The sequence below is a fragment of the Gymnoscopelus braueri genome (genome assembly GCF_963280865.1).
Source record: "Gymnoscopelus braueri genome assembly, chromosome: 10".
In the NCBI taxonomy this organism is placed as follows: Eukaryota; Metazoa; Chordata; class Actinopteri; order Myctophiformes; family Myctophidae; genus Gymnoscopelus; species Gymnoscopelus braueri.
Genome location: NC_137611.1, coordinates 13,086,036 through 13,101,503, shown reverse-complemented (window position 1 = coordinate 13,101,503; position 15,468 = coordinate 13,086,036). Strand labels below are relative to the sequence as shown.

The 15,468-nt window shown below is 41.9% G+C and overlaps 1 protein-coding gene across 2 annotated transcripts in view; it reads right to left on the bottom strand.

Annotated features, from left to right (window-relative positions):
• piezo2b (piezo-type mechanosensitive ion channel component 2b) overlaps positions 1–15,468 on the bottom strand; it is a 143,091-nt gene that overhangs the window by 19,861 nt on the left and 107,762 nt on the right. The window contains exons 30-38 of one of the 2 annotated variants that reach the window (XM_080439410.1): positions 14,678–14,847; positions 14,164–14,232; positions 10,205–10,308; positions 7,167–7,287; positions 6,253–6,327; positions 3,656–3,822; positions 3,152–3,345; positions 2,097–2,270; positions 476–1,081 (exon numbers count right to left, since the gene is read on the bottom strand). In XM_080439410.1, coding sequence (XP_080295536.1) covers positions 476–1,081; positions 2,097–2,270; positions 3,152–3,345; positions 3,656–3,822; positions 6,253–6,327; positions 7,167–7,287; positions 10,205–10,308; positions 14,164–14,232; positions 14,678–14,847 — 1,680 coding nt within the window. The remainder of the gene's footprint in view (positions 1–475; positions 1,082–2,096; positions 2,271–3,151; positions 3,346–3,655; positions 3,823–6,252; positions 6,328–7,166; positions 7,288–10,204; positions 10,309–14,163; positions 14,233–14,677; positions 14,848–15,468) is intronic. The other variant, XM_080439411.1, reaches the window with a different exon arrangement.

The following is a 15,468-nucleotide window of genomic DNA, read 5'->3' as shown; positions in this document are numbered from 1 at the left end:
TTCTTAATTAGTATCATTGGTAACACATTAGTGCACATTAAATGAGCATACGCAATGCCCCCCCCTGAAAAACAAGTAGGTGGAAGACAGCTGGTATCTCCAGAAGGGTAACCAGAATAATCGCCCCAAAACACACTCGCCCCCAGCTGTTCTTGTATTCGTTTTACTGAGGGGTTAAGGTTAGGAATAAGTTTAGGGTTAGGCATAGTTTTACTGAGGTTAAGTTTAGGAATAAGATTAGGTTTAGGCATAGTTTTACTGAGGTTAAGTTTAGGAATAAGATTAGGTTTAGGCATCATTCTACTAAGGTTATGTTTAGGAATACGTTTAGTTTAGTTTTAGGCATAGTTTTACTGAGGTTACGTTTAGGAATACCTGGTGGCGACCGTTCCGAGGTCGCCGGAATTTCCTCCAGATGCAGTGGGTTGGGATCAGATCAGGTCGGTATAACACCACACCACACACACACACTTACTTGTTGAGCAGCAGTTCGCCGGCGGTCAGATCGGTGGTCATGGACGGCAGCAGGATGTCTGACCTGCTGTCAGAGCGGCTGCTCGGGGACAACGCCATCAGCCTCCTCCTGTCCATGTCGCTGTCGTCCGTGCTCACCAGGTGGTCGAAGCTCACCGCCTTGCTGTAGCTGGGCGGCACCTCGACAGCGCCGCTGTCCGAGGCTTTGGAAGCGTCCGTGTCGGGGGTGTAGAGCAGTCCCGCTCGCCCCCCGTCCTCCGTCTGCATGTACTGCCGCCGCATGGCGCCGCCGCCACCGTCCTCCTCGCTCTCCGTGGTGTAGTGGTCCTTGTCCTGTCCCGAGAGGGCGGACTCCTCCGTATCCTCTGCTCCCTCCCAGGGATCTCCCTCTCCGTCGCGGTGCGACCGCGCCTCCTCTCGCTCCCCTGGCCCCTCCTCTCCACTGGGTTCTGTGTCTCCCCAGATGCCTCCTCCCTCCGCCCCCAGTGTCCCCTCTGTCCTCTGCTGCTTGTCCTTGTCCTCCCCTTGGTCGTGTTCGTCCTCCACTTCCTCTATAGTGTCTGCGGTTCCTTGTCTGGAGAAGAGTGTGAAGCACTGTGTGGCCTCGCTGCAAGAGAGACACCAACATATGAAAGGGAGAGACAGAGTCAATGCAAGTTTACTTCTCAATTAAAAGATCGGAACATCTTTTGACGTAAAGGACAATCTTTACATAGACATTCTATAAAGAAGCTTTTGATAGCGATACCGTTCTGCTGTCATTGTTGGAAGTTTTTCTGACTAACATTTTGACAAAGAAACATTTTTGACCCCAGTGATGACCAAAAGAACACATTACAATAAATACTTCCCTTGAACTCTGTCGTTACTCCACTGATGACTTACTGTAGATAATAAAAGCTTTAAACAAGGAACCTCGGGTGACAACTGGCCTCCACAATGGATGCCAATGTCATCAATTGTGTCGTGTGTGTGACCATAGTGGAGATACAATGCTATCTATCGTACGTACAATACATACAGCAGGGCTGTCCTCGTCTAAAGGAATTCTTGGTTGACTAAAAGTCACAGGAATTTGTTGACTAATCGATTAGTCAACAAACCTATAGATTCTCTGTATTGTTGTATTTTTATTTGAGATTTGTCCTTTGTGTTTTCATTTGGGGGGAAAAAACAAAATAATAAGACTATGTAACTCTCTTCTTTGGGCTATACATGGGGCATTGCAATGACATGTTTTTTTTTATATGTATGCTAGAAATGCCTCTGTAAAAAACAAAGTTATTTTTGCTGCATACGTTCATGCAGAGACCTGAATGTTCAGGTCGATGAGGTCGAGAACTGAACATTTTAAGCTACTGCCTATTGACAGTCATCGACTAGAATTAAAGGGTTATATCTAAAGATTACGAGAGAAAACTGCATAAATAATCAACCCAACGATTCCTCCCTAACCGACCGATTAATGATGAATCACCTTCCTATGATGGGACAGCCCTACTTATACATCGCATATTCATCGATGAGGTGAAAATGTATGAGGGCAAGGTAATGGAGGTGATGATGAGGAAGAAGACGAGGAGGAGGAGGAGGAAGAGGAAGAGGAAGAGGAGGCTCTGCACCTGGACAGGAGGCTGCTGCCACTGTCAGCGGAGGAGTTGGACACGTCCAGGCCGTACATCTTGCGCAGCTTGGGGCGGGCGCGCTCGCTGGTTTTGGGGATGCACTCGGGCATCCCGTCAAGGTCGTCCAGGGTGGACTGACGAGAGAACAGCATGGTGGCCTCAGTGCAGGCACTGAGAGATGGACAGATGGTGGGATGGTTGGTCACACATGAGAACAGCATGGAGCCCTCGCCAGAGGTTAAGTGACATCTGTCCATCTCGCAGTGAGATGGACATGGAACCCTCGCCAGAGGTTAAGTGAAATGGCGTGAAAACTATTTATGATGAAAATGTTTGGTCTATGTCAGTGGTTCTCAAAAAAATGGTCCCCCAAATTGATTTGTATTTGGCCACGGAATCTGAAAAGATTTCGTGCCAGGGACCACCATAAGAGAAGTTTGGTGGTATTTTCATAATTATTCCAATTAAGATTTTTTAAATTCCAAACAATTTCCAGATTTTTCCAAATGTTTTGAAAATAGCCGATCCACAAGCTCACAACGCAAGCTTGTAGGTCGGCTGTTTTCGAATAGCCAAAGCAAAAAAAAAAGGTTAAAGTGGTTAAGCTGTTCCCCCTGGAACGCCCTCAAGGACCCCCTGGGGGTGCCCCGACCACACTTTGGGAACCACTACTGTATGTGTTAGGCGATGGGGAGGGGTGTTACATGTTTGTGGCTAGTTTAATGGCGTGAAAGACTTCATCACACATGCAGCCATGAAACAAATACCATAGTGCTACAGCATGTCATGTTAGCATGGGATTTAGCAAACATCAAACTAATTAAACTTCTTGATATTGCCTTAAAATGTTACTGCTAAACAGCAAACTCAAACTTCCATTTGGGCATGTTATTATAAGCAAAACCTTTTCTACATTTTCTAAAATCGCAACAATAGCAGATCTAAAGGAGGTTCTTTTTGCTGTGTGACACCATCGTTACGACGAAAAGTCCGACGTCATAAATAAGCGCATAAATTACCTTTCACGGTCACATAAATAAATCAAACGGTACCTGGACATGCTGTCCCTGGATGCCATGGAGTCCTGGCTCTCCATGCGGTAGTCTCCTCTCCGCCTGCGGACCCTGTGAGAACCGGAGCAGGACTCGTCCTCACTGAAGGGGTCTAGACTGGACTGTCTGGACATGTTGAGTCTCATGGCCTTCTGGTAGTACACATGGATGCTCTCCCTGTTTGGAACATTACCCTGGGAAACACACACAGTCCCAAAGCAGGTTGACTAACACCTTACAACCCCCACCCTGATGAGTCCAAATAACAGGATTTAGGAAAATATCCGATCTACAAGCTCAAAACGCCTCGGTTATTTTCACAATATTTATCAAACTAAATGTAATGCCTACAATTCCAAGTGCTTGTCAGGGTGTGGGGGTCCCCAGTTCAAATAAGATTATTTTGGGGGGTCACAGCCTGAGGTAGAGGAGGTAGTGCGGCAGTGGCTCAGGAGGCAGAGCAGCATAGAATAGGATAAATGCAGACAGTCCATATTACCGTACCTTTTTAACCTCTCGGGTGAGCATGCACCGCTCGATGCGCAGGACGGTGGAGATGTCGTTGTGTTCTCTGCACAGTTCGTTCATCCAGCTGGTGAAGCTCTCCACTGTGGTCTGGCACAGCACCCAGGTGAACTTGACGATGTTGAAGACCCTCTTGATTATGTTGTCTGTTTGGGAAACCATATGTTCATTAGGTTCTGTATTTGTAGTGCACCCCCATCCAGTTATTACACTGGCCTGGGCACAGTCCACAGAAAGAGAAAAGAGAGAGAGAAAAAAGAGAAAAACATAGTACAAGACAAAGAAGACTAGACTAGGACAACAAGAACTCAGTTACACTGTCGGTCCGTCACAACAGGAGAGAGTAGAGGCTACACACACACACACACACACACACACACACACAAAAACACAACCCACAAAAACACAAAACAACCTGTGAACCTAATATACTGTAGGAGTCCTCTACGGTGAAAAGGTGGGTCTTAAAAAGAGTAGTTCACCCAAAAGAATTCTTATTTTCTATGAATTACACACACCCATGAAGCCTTGAATTCATGGATTTTTTTTTGTTTTTGTCGCTTTCCAGCCAATAAGCCAATAATTTGATATCCGGCTGCGTTTCCGGCAGGAGACTCAAACAGTCTCTTATGAGTCTCCTACCAGAAACGCAGCCGGATATCAAATTATTGGCTTAGTAATGTGACCAAAATAAATAAATAAATCCATGTATTCAAGGCTTCATGGGTGTGTGTAATTCATAGAAAATAAATAAGTCATGTTTTGGCCGGGTGAACTACTCCTTTAAGCATGTTTTTAAAAGTCCCATAACACTCTCATTCCTGTGTGGAGGCAGAGCGTATTAATGTATTCACTTTGCATATCGTCTCTGTCGGGTGGAAACCTCATACTGTATGTCCAAAACTGTACATTTTCAGGATTCAAATTCAAAAATAGCAAAAAAAAATAACAGATCTACAAGCTCAAAGCGCATCACGAATACTTTTGTGTGACGCTGTAGTATTATCAAGTGGGACTTTTAAAAAAAATGCTAAAAGTTAAAACTTGGAGATAAGAGGTTTCTGCCCGACAGACGATTTATTCCCGTAATTAATTATTAATTTTCTAAAAAGACAGCCTCACAAAAACTAAAAATACAGTTTGTACAGCCAGCATCAGGGGTGGACTGACATGGACGACACAATCAATTTCAACCCCCTTAAAGTTTTGACTTATCTAATGATAAGTGCCTTATAATCTTGTTATGCATAATCAATAAATATTATTATAACGCAATAATAATAGATTTGAGTAGATCACATGGTTGTGGTGCTGGCATTAATCCACTAAGACCGGGAACGCATCTGTGTCATTTTAAGATTTCTATGATCTAGATCTGCTATTTATGAAAAATCGTGAAAATGCTTGCAAATCTTTACAAAATGTCTTCTAAATCCTAAAAGTTTTCTGAAAAAACTTATGTAGCTATATCAGTGGTTCTCAAACTTTTTCATGTCAAGGACCACCCAAAAGTATATGTATTTGGCCGCCGACCCCCATCTAAAATATGTTGTTCCAGGGACCCCCCCAGAAGCTTAGATTTGAGTTAAAAATGTTGTTTAAAAAAATATATGTATTCAAAGATTTGCACAAATGTTCAAGATTTAAAAAAAAATAGCAGATCTACAAGTTCGTAGCACGGCGCTCTGAGCTATTTTTAAATAGCTCAAAGTATAAAATAATGGTTATAGCTCAAATCTAAAATGAAACGGTATGCGTTCTCGGATTGAATGGGTTACGCCCCCAGGGACAATGATTACAGGGTTTTGATGTATGAGCTCTCAAGACGTCTACGTGCAGATAGGGGATGTGCTGCAGACTGTATAGAATAGTCTATTGTGTTTATTTCCCTTAGGGTCGGTTAGCCTGGGTGACACTGCCCTTTGGCACAGTTGACCGGGACAATGGAAGACAATATGTACAGTACAGACGTGGGAAATCGTCCAAAACTTTTAAAAACTGTTACATTTCAGGATTGAAATGATCTGCTACTTATGATCAAGTAGGGCATTAATTTACGGGAAAAAAATTAATTATGGAGATGAGTGGTTTATGCCCGACAGCGACGCTATTAGGACATCTGTCCCTCTATGGAGACTCGGGAGGGTGCTGGCCAGAGTGACAGTTGGTCTGGGCAGCTGATGATGACCATACAATGGGCTATTATTTGGATAATGTCTGTCAAAGGTGTATCTGGTGGTCATGATCCAAGTCTAATAATGACTCAGGGAAGTGAGATAAGGGACCCGGAGCGTCTAAACATGATAACATCCAACCAATTGAGACCAGTTTGCCAGATAATCTAACCAATTGAGACCAACAATTAATCTAACTCTGAGAGAGTACAAATGGAACCAAAAGAACCCATAAGGGTCCATTTGGTTCCTGGCTATCAATCATTTGACTGGGGACCCCATGGAACCCCCTCAAGGACCCCACTTTGAGAACCCTTGGCTTAAACTGTTGTTTTTGGCAGTTGTACGGCGGAGTATAAATGTGGCATCACTTGTTGCCATGGTTATTATGATGTCACCAACCTGGTGGTTCAGGGGCCTTGGCGTCCTCTGCTTCCTGACCGTCAGACAGCTCACCTATCTCAATGGTCACATGACCTGTAGACACACAACAACAAAGCAACATGTAATACACCCTTTAAAGCAGTGCTTCTCAAACTGGGTGTCGGGACCCCCAGGGGGGTCCCCAAATTATTTTTGGGGGGGGTCCCCAGATGATTAGCTTAATGTGCAACATTGTTTTTTCACTCAACAGTAAACAAACCAACATACAGTATAAGTGTATACAGGGTATATGCTCATTTCTAAAGTTATAATTGAATGACCTTTTTAATATCAAATATTACTTAAGAAAGAGGAAAATATTGTGAAAATAGGCGTTCTACAAGTTCAAGGGGTGCTCACAACTCAAAAGTAAAACTAAATGTAATGCCTACAATTCCAAGTGCTTGTCAGGGTGGGGGGGTCCCTGGTTCAAATATGATTATTTTGGGGGGTCGTGGCACTGAAAAGTTTGGGAACCCTTGATTTAAAAGGTACTGTAAGTGATATTGAGCTCTAGGCGGGGGGATTCCTGTTACTGAGAAAATACCATAGCAATGATTACAATCATTACTATCCTAATGAGTTTTATTTTAACCGAAAATGATCACTTACACCACCTTTATCTTTGAGATTGCATTTGTATATATCGTCTCTGTCGGGTGGAAATCATTATGTCCAAAACGGTTCCTTTTCCTTTTCAGCATTCAAATTCAAAAATAGCAAAAGTAGTACTTAAGCTCAAAACTTGCGGATCTGCTACTTTTGATGCTTTTGTGTGACGCTGTAGTATGATCAAGTAGGGCATAGATTTACAAAAAAACACAAAAAGTTTAAATATGGACATATTACCCGACAGCAACAATATATTCTGTATATCATCTGAACCTACTTACTGTCTCTCTTGCTCTTCCTGTGTCTGACTCCCTTGGTGTACTTCTTCCAGAACTTGCGTTTTCCTTTGCCTCGCTCCTTCATAGCTGTTTTGGGGTCTGTGATCCAGGCCTGGTACAGGAACTACAGTAGAGAGAGAGGTTAGCGGTTCTAAAACATTCAACAGTCATGAAAGAAACCACGGTGGAGAAAGAAAAAAAAATCAAAGAGGCAAATCGTGCAACACCGAGTAAACACAACAATTACATACTGTACCGCTGAACACCTGACAGCATAATTACTAATTGTTGTTAATTGTCCTGGAGTCCTATTTTAGTCACGGCGAAGCTAGCACAGTATAAGCAACTCCGTTGATCGGCCAGCTCAGAGATGGTCACAGCTTATTAAGTATTAGTAGTTGAAAAGACAGTTTTGGAACGGTTCCTGAGCCATTTGTGGCCCATAGGTCTTTCTCCCGTTTCCGTAGCCTGAGGCCTGAGGCAGCTTGATGTACAAGTACACCCCCTGGACATGATGCTAGGCATGTCGCAGGGACTTACCCCCCAATCCAACCCTTGATGCTGAGTGCCAAGCAGGGAGGCATCGTGGACCATTTTTATAGTCTTTAGTATGACTCTGCCCAAGCCGGCCTGGGATTGAACCCCCGGCCTCCCGCTCTCGGGGGTTTGTCGAACAGGAACACAGGATATAATTACATTAACTACCAAAGTTTCATCTGTTAAACGTCAGGAACGGCCTCTTGAGAGGGAATAGCAACCACAATCACACGCCACGACAGACAAAAGACTTGTTTGTTTTCTTATGTTTGATGGGGTAGGTGGTTGAGAATATTTTCTGTGGTCGTTATTGTTTTGTTTTTGTCTCTGTATTTTATTGTCTTTATGTATTATATTTGTGTGTGTATGTGGCTAGCTGTACTGTATGTTGCTGGTTGATTATATGTTTCTGAAGAAAAAATAAAGAGAGAGCATGTGGATCTTGGAGAATATTTGGAAGAGGAATCTTTCAAACATTCATACAGCATGCATTTCAAGAGACATTATTTGAAACCAAAACAGACAAAATACATTTTACAGACCTTTGAAAAAAACCTCCAGTTCATGCAAAAGAAAAAAATAACTACGATCAGTCAGCTTCCAGTCAAACAACAACATACCCACAGACTCCATTTCCATTCCATATTAAAGCTGCAATCCGTTACTTATTTAAAACAATCTTTTTGTAGACAAGCATGCAAAAATAAAGAAACTGTGTTTCTCCCATAAGACAATGAATAAATTGTTGAAATGTCAGTATCAAATAAAAAAATATTTTAAACCAATCTGTATGGTAGAGCAGTGGTTCTCAAAGTGGGATCCTTAAAGGGGTTCCAGAGCTTCCCGAGCAAAATGATTGATAGTTAGGAACCAAATGGACCCTTATGGGTCTGTAACTCTGAGAATGTTCAAATGGAACCGAATGGACCTGTTATTTGTACACTCTCAGAGTTAAAACACTCGTAATTTTACATTGTAGATTTGGGTCCCTGAGATAAGAATACCATCAAATGGGGGTTGTGGGCTAATATGTGTCAATTTGGGACTCCTTGACATGAAAAAGTTTGAGAACCCCTGTGGTAGAGTATGTTAATACAATATGACTACAGTAGTACATGAGTAGGACATGAAAACGTATGGATTGCAGCTTTAAAGGTTTAATGACATTCACTTTTACACCACATTCAAAGTCTTTGTCATGGTCCTTCAAAAGTGTACAAAAAGTTTTAAGTGAAAATTCCATTCCAGTGATCCATGGCAGGTGTTTTTCTCTCACATTTCTAAAGGCTTTTCAACTGCAATGAAAAAAGAAATCTTTGCCTGCGGGTGTCGCTGGTGAGGGATTTTGCCTGTCAATCATCGCCTCTGCTCCGCCCCCCCCCAAAGGAAAGGATAGGGGAGGGGAGGGGCGAGGAGGAGAGTGGGCGGGATTAATCGACTGTGACCTCACTGTCGAAGGGCCAAGCTCAGATTACTTTTCAGCCTAATTATTCAGAAAACCCCAGACCACAGAAAATCCACTGAATGTTCTAAGTTCAGGTTTTTTGGGTGTAATTGAGGTCATAAAACCCCAAATAAAACATTGAAAATAAAAAAAGTGAAAATGAATGTCATGATACCTTTAAAATCTACTGATTTAAAAAGGGAACTGTACTGTTAGCTCTGTGGTGAATGCAGGGCTGTAAACACTGCTGGGGTTGTTGGTTTGAATCCCAGTGGGACCACCCTTGCTGCTAAAAAAGCACGCTCTGATGGTATGGTTATGGCCCGTGTGGATAACCACGTCCACCAAATAGCATGTTATGATTCAGAATGTTGTGTTGAAGATATTATACAGTTATGCACAGTCACTGTAAGCCAAAATGGAACAAGGAACATGCGATGAAAAGGCACCAAGCGAATCACACAACATTAGCCTTCTATCTTGCTGGCGAATATCCACAAAGACACAAAGCATGCCTTGGATTGTCGAGCTTGATTTATACTTTGTCGTACGACAGTGTCATGCGTGCGAAAACTAGCCGATCTGCAAGCTCGTGATGATGCGTCGTGGGCTTGCAGATCAGCTATTTTCAGCAGTATCACACACCGGGGTATGACTTAGTACAAGTTGCTGGTTAAATACCTTGCTTGCCTTCACTACATACTGCAGGATAGTTCTGGGTAGCTTAATGATAGCCTTGGGCAAAGCCAATACTGCAGAGGCAAATTTTCCAATAGCACGCTAGAGAGAGAAAGGGACAAGTCGGCAGAGGGTTAGTAGACAGATTTGATCAACAAAAGTGGGTCAGAGTGTTAGTCGATTAGTTAGATAATTAATTGATCCCCAGAGGAAATTGATCAGAGCAGCGACGACAGAGTCAAGATAATTATACGGTAAAATAACACAGTAAAAGACAGTTATACAATGACATCTAAGAATAGAACAACGATTAAATTAAGAACCGAGCTTAAGAGCGACTCCACCCTGAAACAGCGAGAGAGAGAGGTGAGCCCATTCTAACCTGGAACGCTGATTTCTTTGGTGGCTCCTCGTCTTTACTCTCCTCCTCCTCCTCCTCTTCCTCACTGTCAGTTTCAAACAAGTAATAATCTCCACTTCTAACCACTGAGGGGCAGAGAGTAAAGGATGGTTATACGCCATGCAGTCAAAACTTGACGGCTAATAAGTCACTCAACTATTCATATTTTCTTTTGTAAAATCAGAGGGAGGCTCCCTTCCTGGAAAGCTCATCACACTTAACTTACACTCATCGCACTTAACTTAACACACTCATCACCATCAACACACTCATCACCGTCAACACACTCATCACACTTAACACACTCATCCACACTTATTACACTCAGCATGCAACACTTTAACCTTTATTTCTTTATCTCAGCACTTCCAAGTATTTTATTAAATGTGCTATACCCATTGCGTAAGACTGTATTTCAGGTCTATAATGCATTACAATGCACTTATAAGGCTTCATAACACTCGTTATAAATCTTTTTCAATTATGCATAACAACTTATAACAAAGACAATTTATAGCTGACTAAGTTATGGTAGTTATAATGTGCTGTTCCACTGAGCTTATAATGCATTATGACCAGCACTTGTAATACACCATAGACCTTGCCATACATGAATATAAACATTTATAATGAGTGTTATAATGCCTTATAAGTAATGCCTATAGTGTTACCACACATTGCATTAAACAAATCTTTCAATCAACAACTTGTATTCATCCACACTTTAGCACTCATCCATCTACACACATAAATAGACAAAACTGTTAAAATGTTGAGAGGAAAACAGAAAATGTTAGAGGGCACAACGGGAAAACACAGCATAACTGACAACAATCCTACTTATGAACCTACTTTTTTCACTGACGAAAACGAAATAAAAACTAAGCAATGGTGACTAAAACTATGACTAAATATATTGACAATTTCATCAACAAATAAAAACTAGATTAAAATGTTAAGGACTAGTGGAGAAGAGATCCTGTAGAACTAAAAGACAAGTCATTTTATGTTTGGTTTGGTTGTATGTATGCAGATGTCGTGCTCCGAAAATAGCCGATCTACAATCCAAAATACATTTTAGTTGACTAAATCAACTGTAGATTTAGTCGACTAAAATCGTATGATATTTAGTCAATATATCTTAAAGTAATACTAGGTAACGTTTTCAACAAAACTAAAGTTAAATTGTATATCTTTTGTCAGTGGCAAAAGTTTCACAACACCCACTCCATGAATTTCACCCCCGGAAGCCTTTTATTTATATATTTTCTATTGAACGGTGAAGGGGGGGACTTTCCCGGGAAAATGACGTTCCTGGCCAACGTCATGACGTCGTGGCCGACGTCCCCAGGAACTACCGCAACGGTTTCCTGTTTGGCCAGGAACTACCGCGGTAATAGCAAAAAGGAACCTCACGCTGATGTTAAGAGAATGTAGGATTGGAAGATCGAAAAAGAACAGAAAAAGAAAGCACAGCTCATGGTAACTAATGCTCCACTGGCTAAGAGAAACGATCCGTAGATAGTATAAAACAATTAAAAGATCGCTTTTTGAAACGCTTCCGGCTTCCGGTGAAAACGAATGGAATTCTGGGTAATCGAGGATTACGGAAATTGTATGCAGTGACGGTAGTGACCAGCAGAGGTTGCTAAAAATCGTTATTTGGGATTCTGCATTGTACAACTTTAACTAACTAACTAAAACATTTCAAATTACTAAAATATGACTGAAACTAAATGGAATTTTATTCAAAATACTAAGACAAAAACTAAATCAAAATTTGCTGTCAAAATTTACACTGGTTATGCATGAAGGACAGTCATGTTTTACAGTCCAGGAGCACAGTGTGTAAATGCTATAGTTCACAGAGCATGTTGTTCATTATGGTCTAGATTTGACAATCAGCATCAGAAGAATGCAATGAGATAAGAGGAGGCTGGCTTATGTCCTTGAACAGAAGAACCACAGTGGAGGGTCGAGGGGAGACGGGGGGATGCTGGGGACGGGGGCCATGAAGATGAGATGGTCAAATCACAAGAGGAATGGAAAAATGGAGGAAGTGGGGAAACTATTCCAAAGAATGCCACATGAGAGTGCAGTAATATCAAAGACATGACTTCCAAACCAAACAGGTTATACCTCAGAGAATTGCTGCAATCGTTTCTTTTTTTAAATACACAACAAATTTTGTTAATAGAACTATGATGGTTCATTTTACACATGGCAAATTTGATTGCAGCGTCTTTCTCCTTGGCTACGACCTGTCGGGGTGAGCATGTCTATGAGCAAAGAATGAATGAATCCCTTCACCCTCTCGTACAAAACTTATTACAACATTCATTGACAGAAAGGGGGAAGGGGACCTCATGTCTTTGCAGCAAAATAGTTGCTCAACAACAAGAGAGATTCCCTACTGTGGGCTCATCGGGGGAGGCCAGGTGATGACGGAGAGGCTGGTTCACATGTAAGCGTGTGTTTCCGAAGAACCACTGTTACAAACGTCCAGCTTTTAGTCATTTTCTTTTTCATTTGTGTGCCATCTATTTAAGGCAACCCTTAGTACCGATACCAACACTGTTCATTGGCTTTAATCATAATGAACCCTAGCACCACAATGGAGACAAGCCCTCAGGGCTTCTTGTGTTATCCTTTTAGCATTATTATATAACTGTACCTCTGTACTTTTTGCAAACTGTTCAAATCAATCCCCTATACTATAGCACCCTATAATAGGCGAACATAAAAAATAGGCAAATATTCACCAAAAATAGTCAATCTATAAGCTCACAACACGTCTCAAAGGGGAAAAAAAGCAAAGGGGCCAGGTATACAGACCTCTGGCGGACCCCGGGTTAACAAAGTATATAGGGTTTACAGTAGGGATGTTAACAATTAATCTATAATAGATTAATTGCCGTTAAGATTGTATTCCATCATATTCGAGGGCTTTTGGAGAGAAACGAGACAGACTCCACAGAGCCATGCAGAGGGGAGGTGTGTGCGTGTCTGTGTCCAGCTGATGCTCGTTGATGCTCGTTAATGTTATATACATCAAGGCAATTATGTTTCTGCACTCATTTAGGATTACAGACAAGATTTTCCTTTTGGTACAAAAAAACGCTGCTTATCAATGAATCGATTAATCGATCGATAAGATTATCAACTATCAATTAATGAATTCATCGATAATTTTCATCCCTAGTTTACAGTAAGTGGTTAACACATTGCGTGCCAATCGCGTAGTTCTACGCGAACCTAAATAATTGCGCAGCGTGCCAGTCGCGTAGTTCTACGCGAAGTGGTATTTTTTTTTCTCGCAGGTTCACATTTTATTGTAGGCCTCCCTCGCAGTGACACATTTCATTGTAGCACACCCGGATATGGAAATATCCGTATCCGGAGATTTTCGTTCCCACCCGCCGCCGCTCTAAATCTTCCCCTAATCCGCCATTATCTCGGAATTTTGTTTCTCCTCGCTGAACGCTGTTTAACATAAACCGCGACTACTGCAAAATGGAATGTCGCCGATTGAAACGGTCTTCTCTGGGCCACTCACACAGCTACCCTGTGTGTCTACAAACAGTTTAACGCGCGATCTATTTAGCGAGGTCTGTGGCGACGTGAAAAAAACAAAAAAACAACAATAAATCGCTGGCACTGGTGAGTACATAATGATATTAAACTCTGGCGTGGAATGTGTTAAGGAAGTGTCTCTCTGTACACATTGTGTAACAGTTACTGTATGTGAGAATTGCCAGGTAATGAGGGTCCTTAAATAGACACAGAAAAGGACTAAAAGATCTGGACAGAAGAGGGAGGGTTTTTTAGTTCCTTCTGAGCCCAGGGGGGGGGGCAGTATGGGAATCCTCTGAGTTCTGGTCAAGGACACAAGGGCCAATCAGAATGGAGGAAGTATAAAAGGGGTTGATGGGTCAACCTACTGGAAGCATGGTCGACCCACGGCCTCCACCACTGCTTTTTTTTGGTCTTGGCTTTCGTTCGCTCTGCTCCTAAAATTTACACAAATAGATCAGTAGTAGAACATTTGATGAATACATCCTTCTGTGTACTTCAAAGGCAAAAAATATAACTATTTTTTTTTTACGTTTAGATTAAATATAACAAAATATTGTTGCTGTCGGACAGAAACCTCTTATCTCTTTTCGTAAATTAACGCCCTACTTTATCATACCACAGTGTCACACAAAAGCATCAACAGTAGCAGATCTGCAAGCTCGAAACGCAGCTCGAAACACAGCGCGAAGCGTCGCGCTTTGAGCTTGTCGATCTGCTACTGTTGATGCTTTTGAATTTGAATCATAAAAAGTGTCCAGTTTTGGACATATGAGGTTTGCCACCCGACAGAGACGATATAATACATCGCTACACATTACTAGGGTTATTTTATTCAGCTTATATTATTATCGTTCTGCCCTTTTTACTGTACTACTGTACCGTCATCCTCCTCTTCCTCCTCAACCGGCTGGACGGGGGGCGTCTCTCCGAGTCCGGGGGTCTCCCCGAGTCCGGGGCCCTCTCCTCCTCCGTCCATGGACTGCACCAAACTCAACATCTTCTCCTTGCCCCTCTTAAACTTCTCCTGACGCATCTTAATGCGGTCCATCCTGATTTGATCAGAAAGGGAGGGAGGGATGGGCTCAGTATTAACCCATTCAATCCGGGTCATTTTAGATTTGAGCTATAACCATTATTTTATACTTTGGCTATTCAAAAATAGCAGATCTACAGCTACGAGCTTGTAGATCTGCTATTTTTGAAAAATCTTGAACATTAATTGTGCAAATCTTTTAATACATATATTTTTTGAAACAACCTTTTTAACTCAAATCTTTCCTTCTGGAGGTTCTTGGAACAAAATATTTGACAAATGTTCGCTTTAAAAAAAAATACTCAAAGATTTGCACACATTTTCACGATATTTTTTTTTTAGCAGATCCACAAATTTTAAAGATAAAAAATGACAGAGATGCGTTCCCGGATTGAATAGGTTAACACACACGCACACACCCCCATCGCTGACTTCCAAACAACACTGTCTGTAAACATAAAGTCCACATATGGAAATTAAGGTACATTATAGTACAGAGGAGTGCTCATTAGGGCAGGTAAGTGCATATTAACAGGACTTATGAGTAACTCCTGAGGCAATTCTAAGTGGCGGAAATACATTGTTAGCATGTATTAGTGTGTACACTCTGGGATTGGTTCCTGGAATGGGTGTAAGG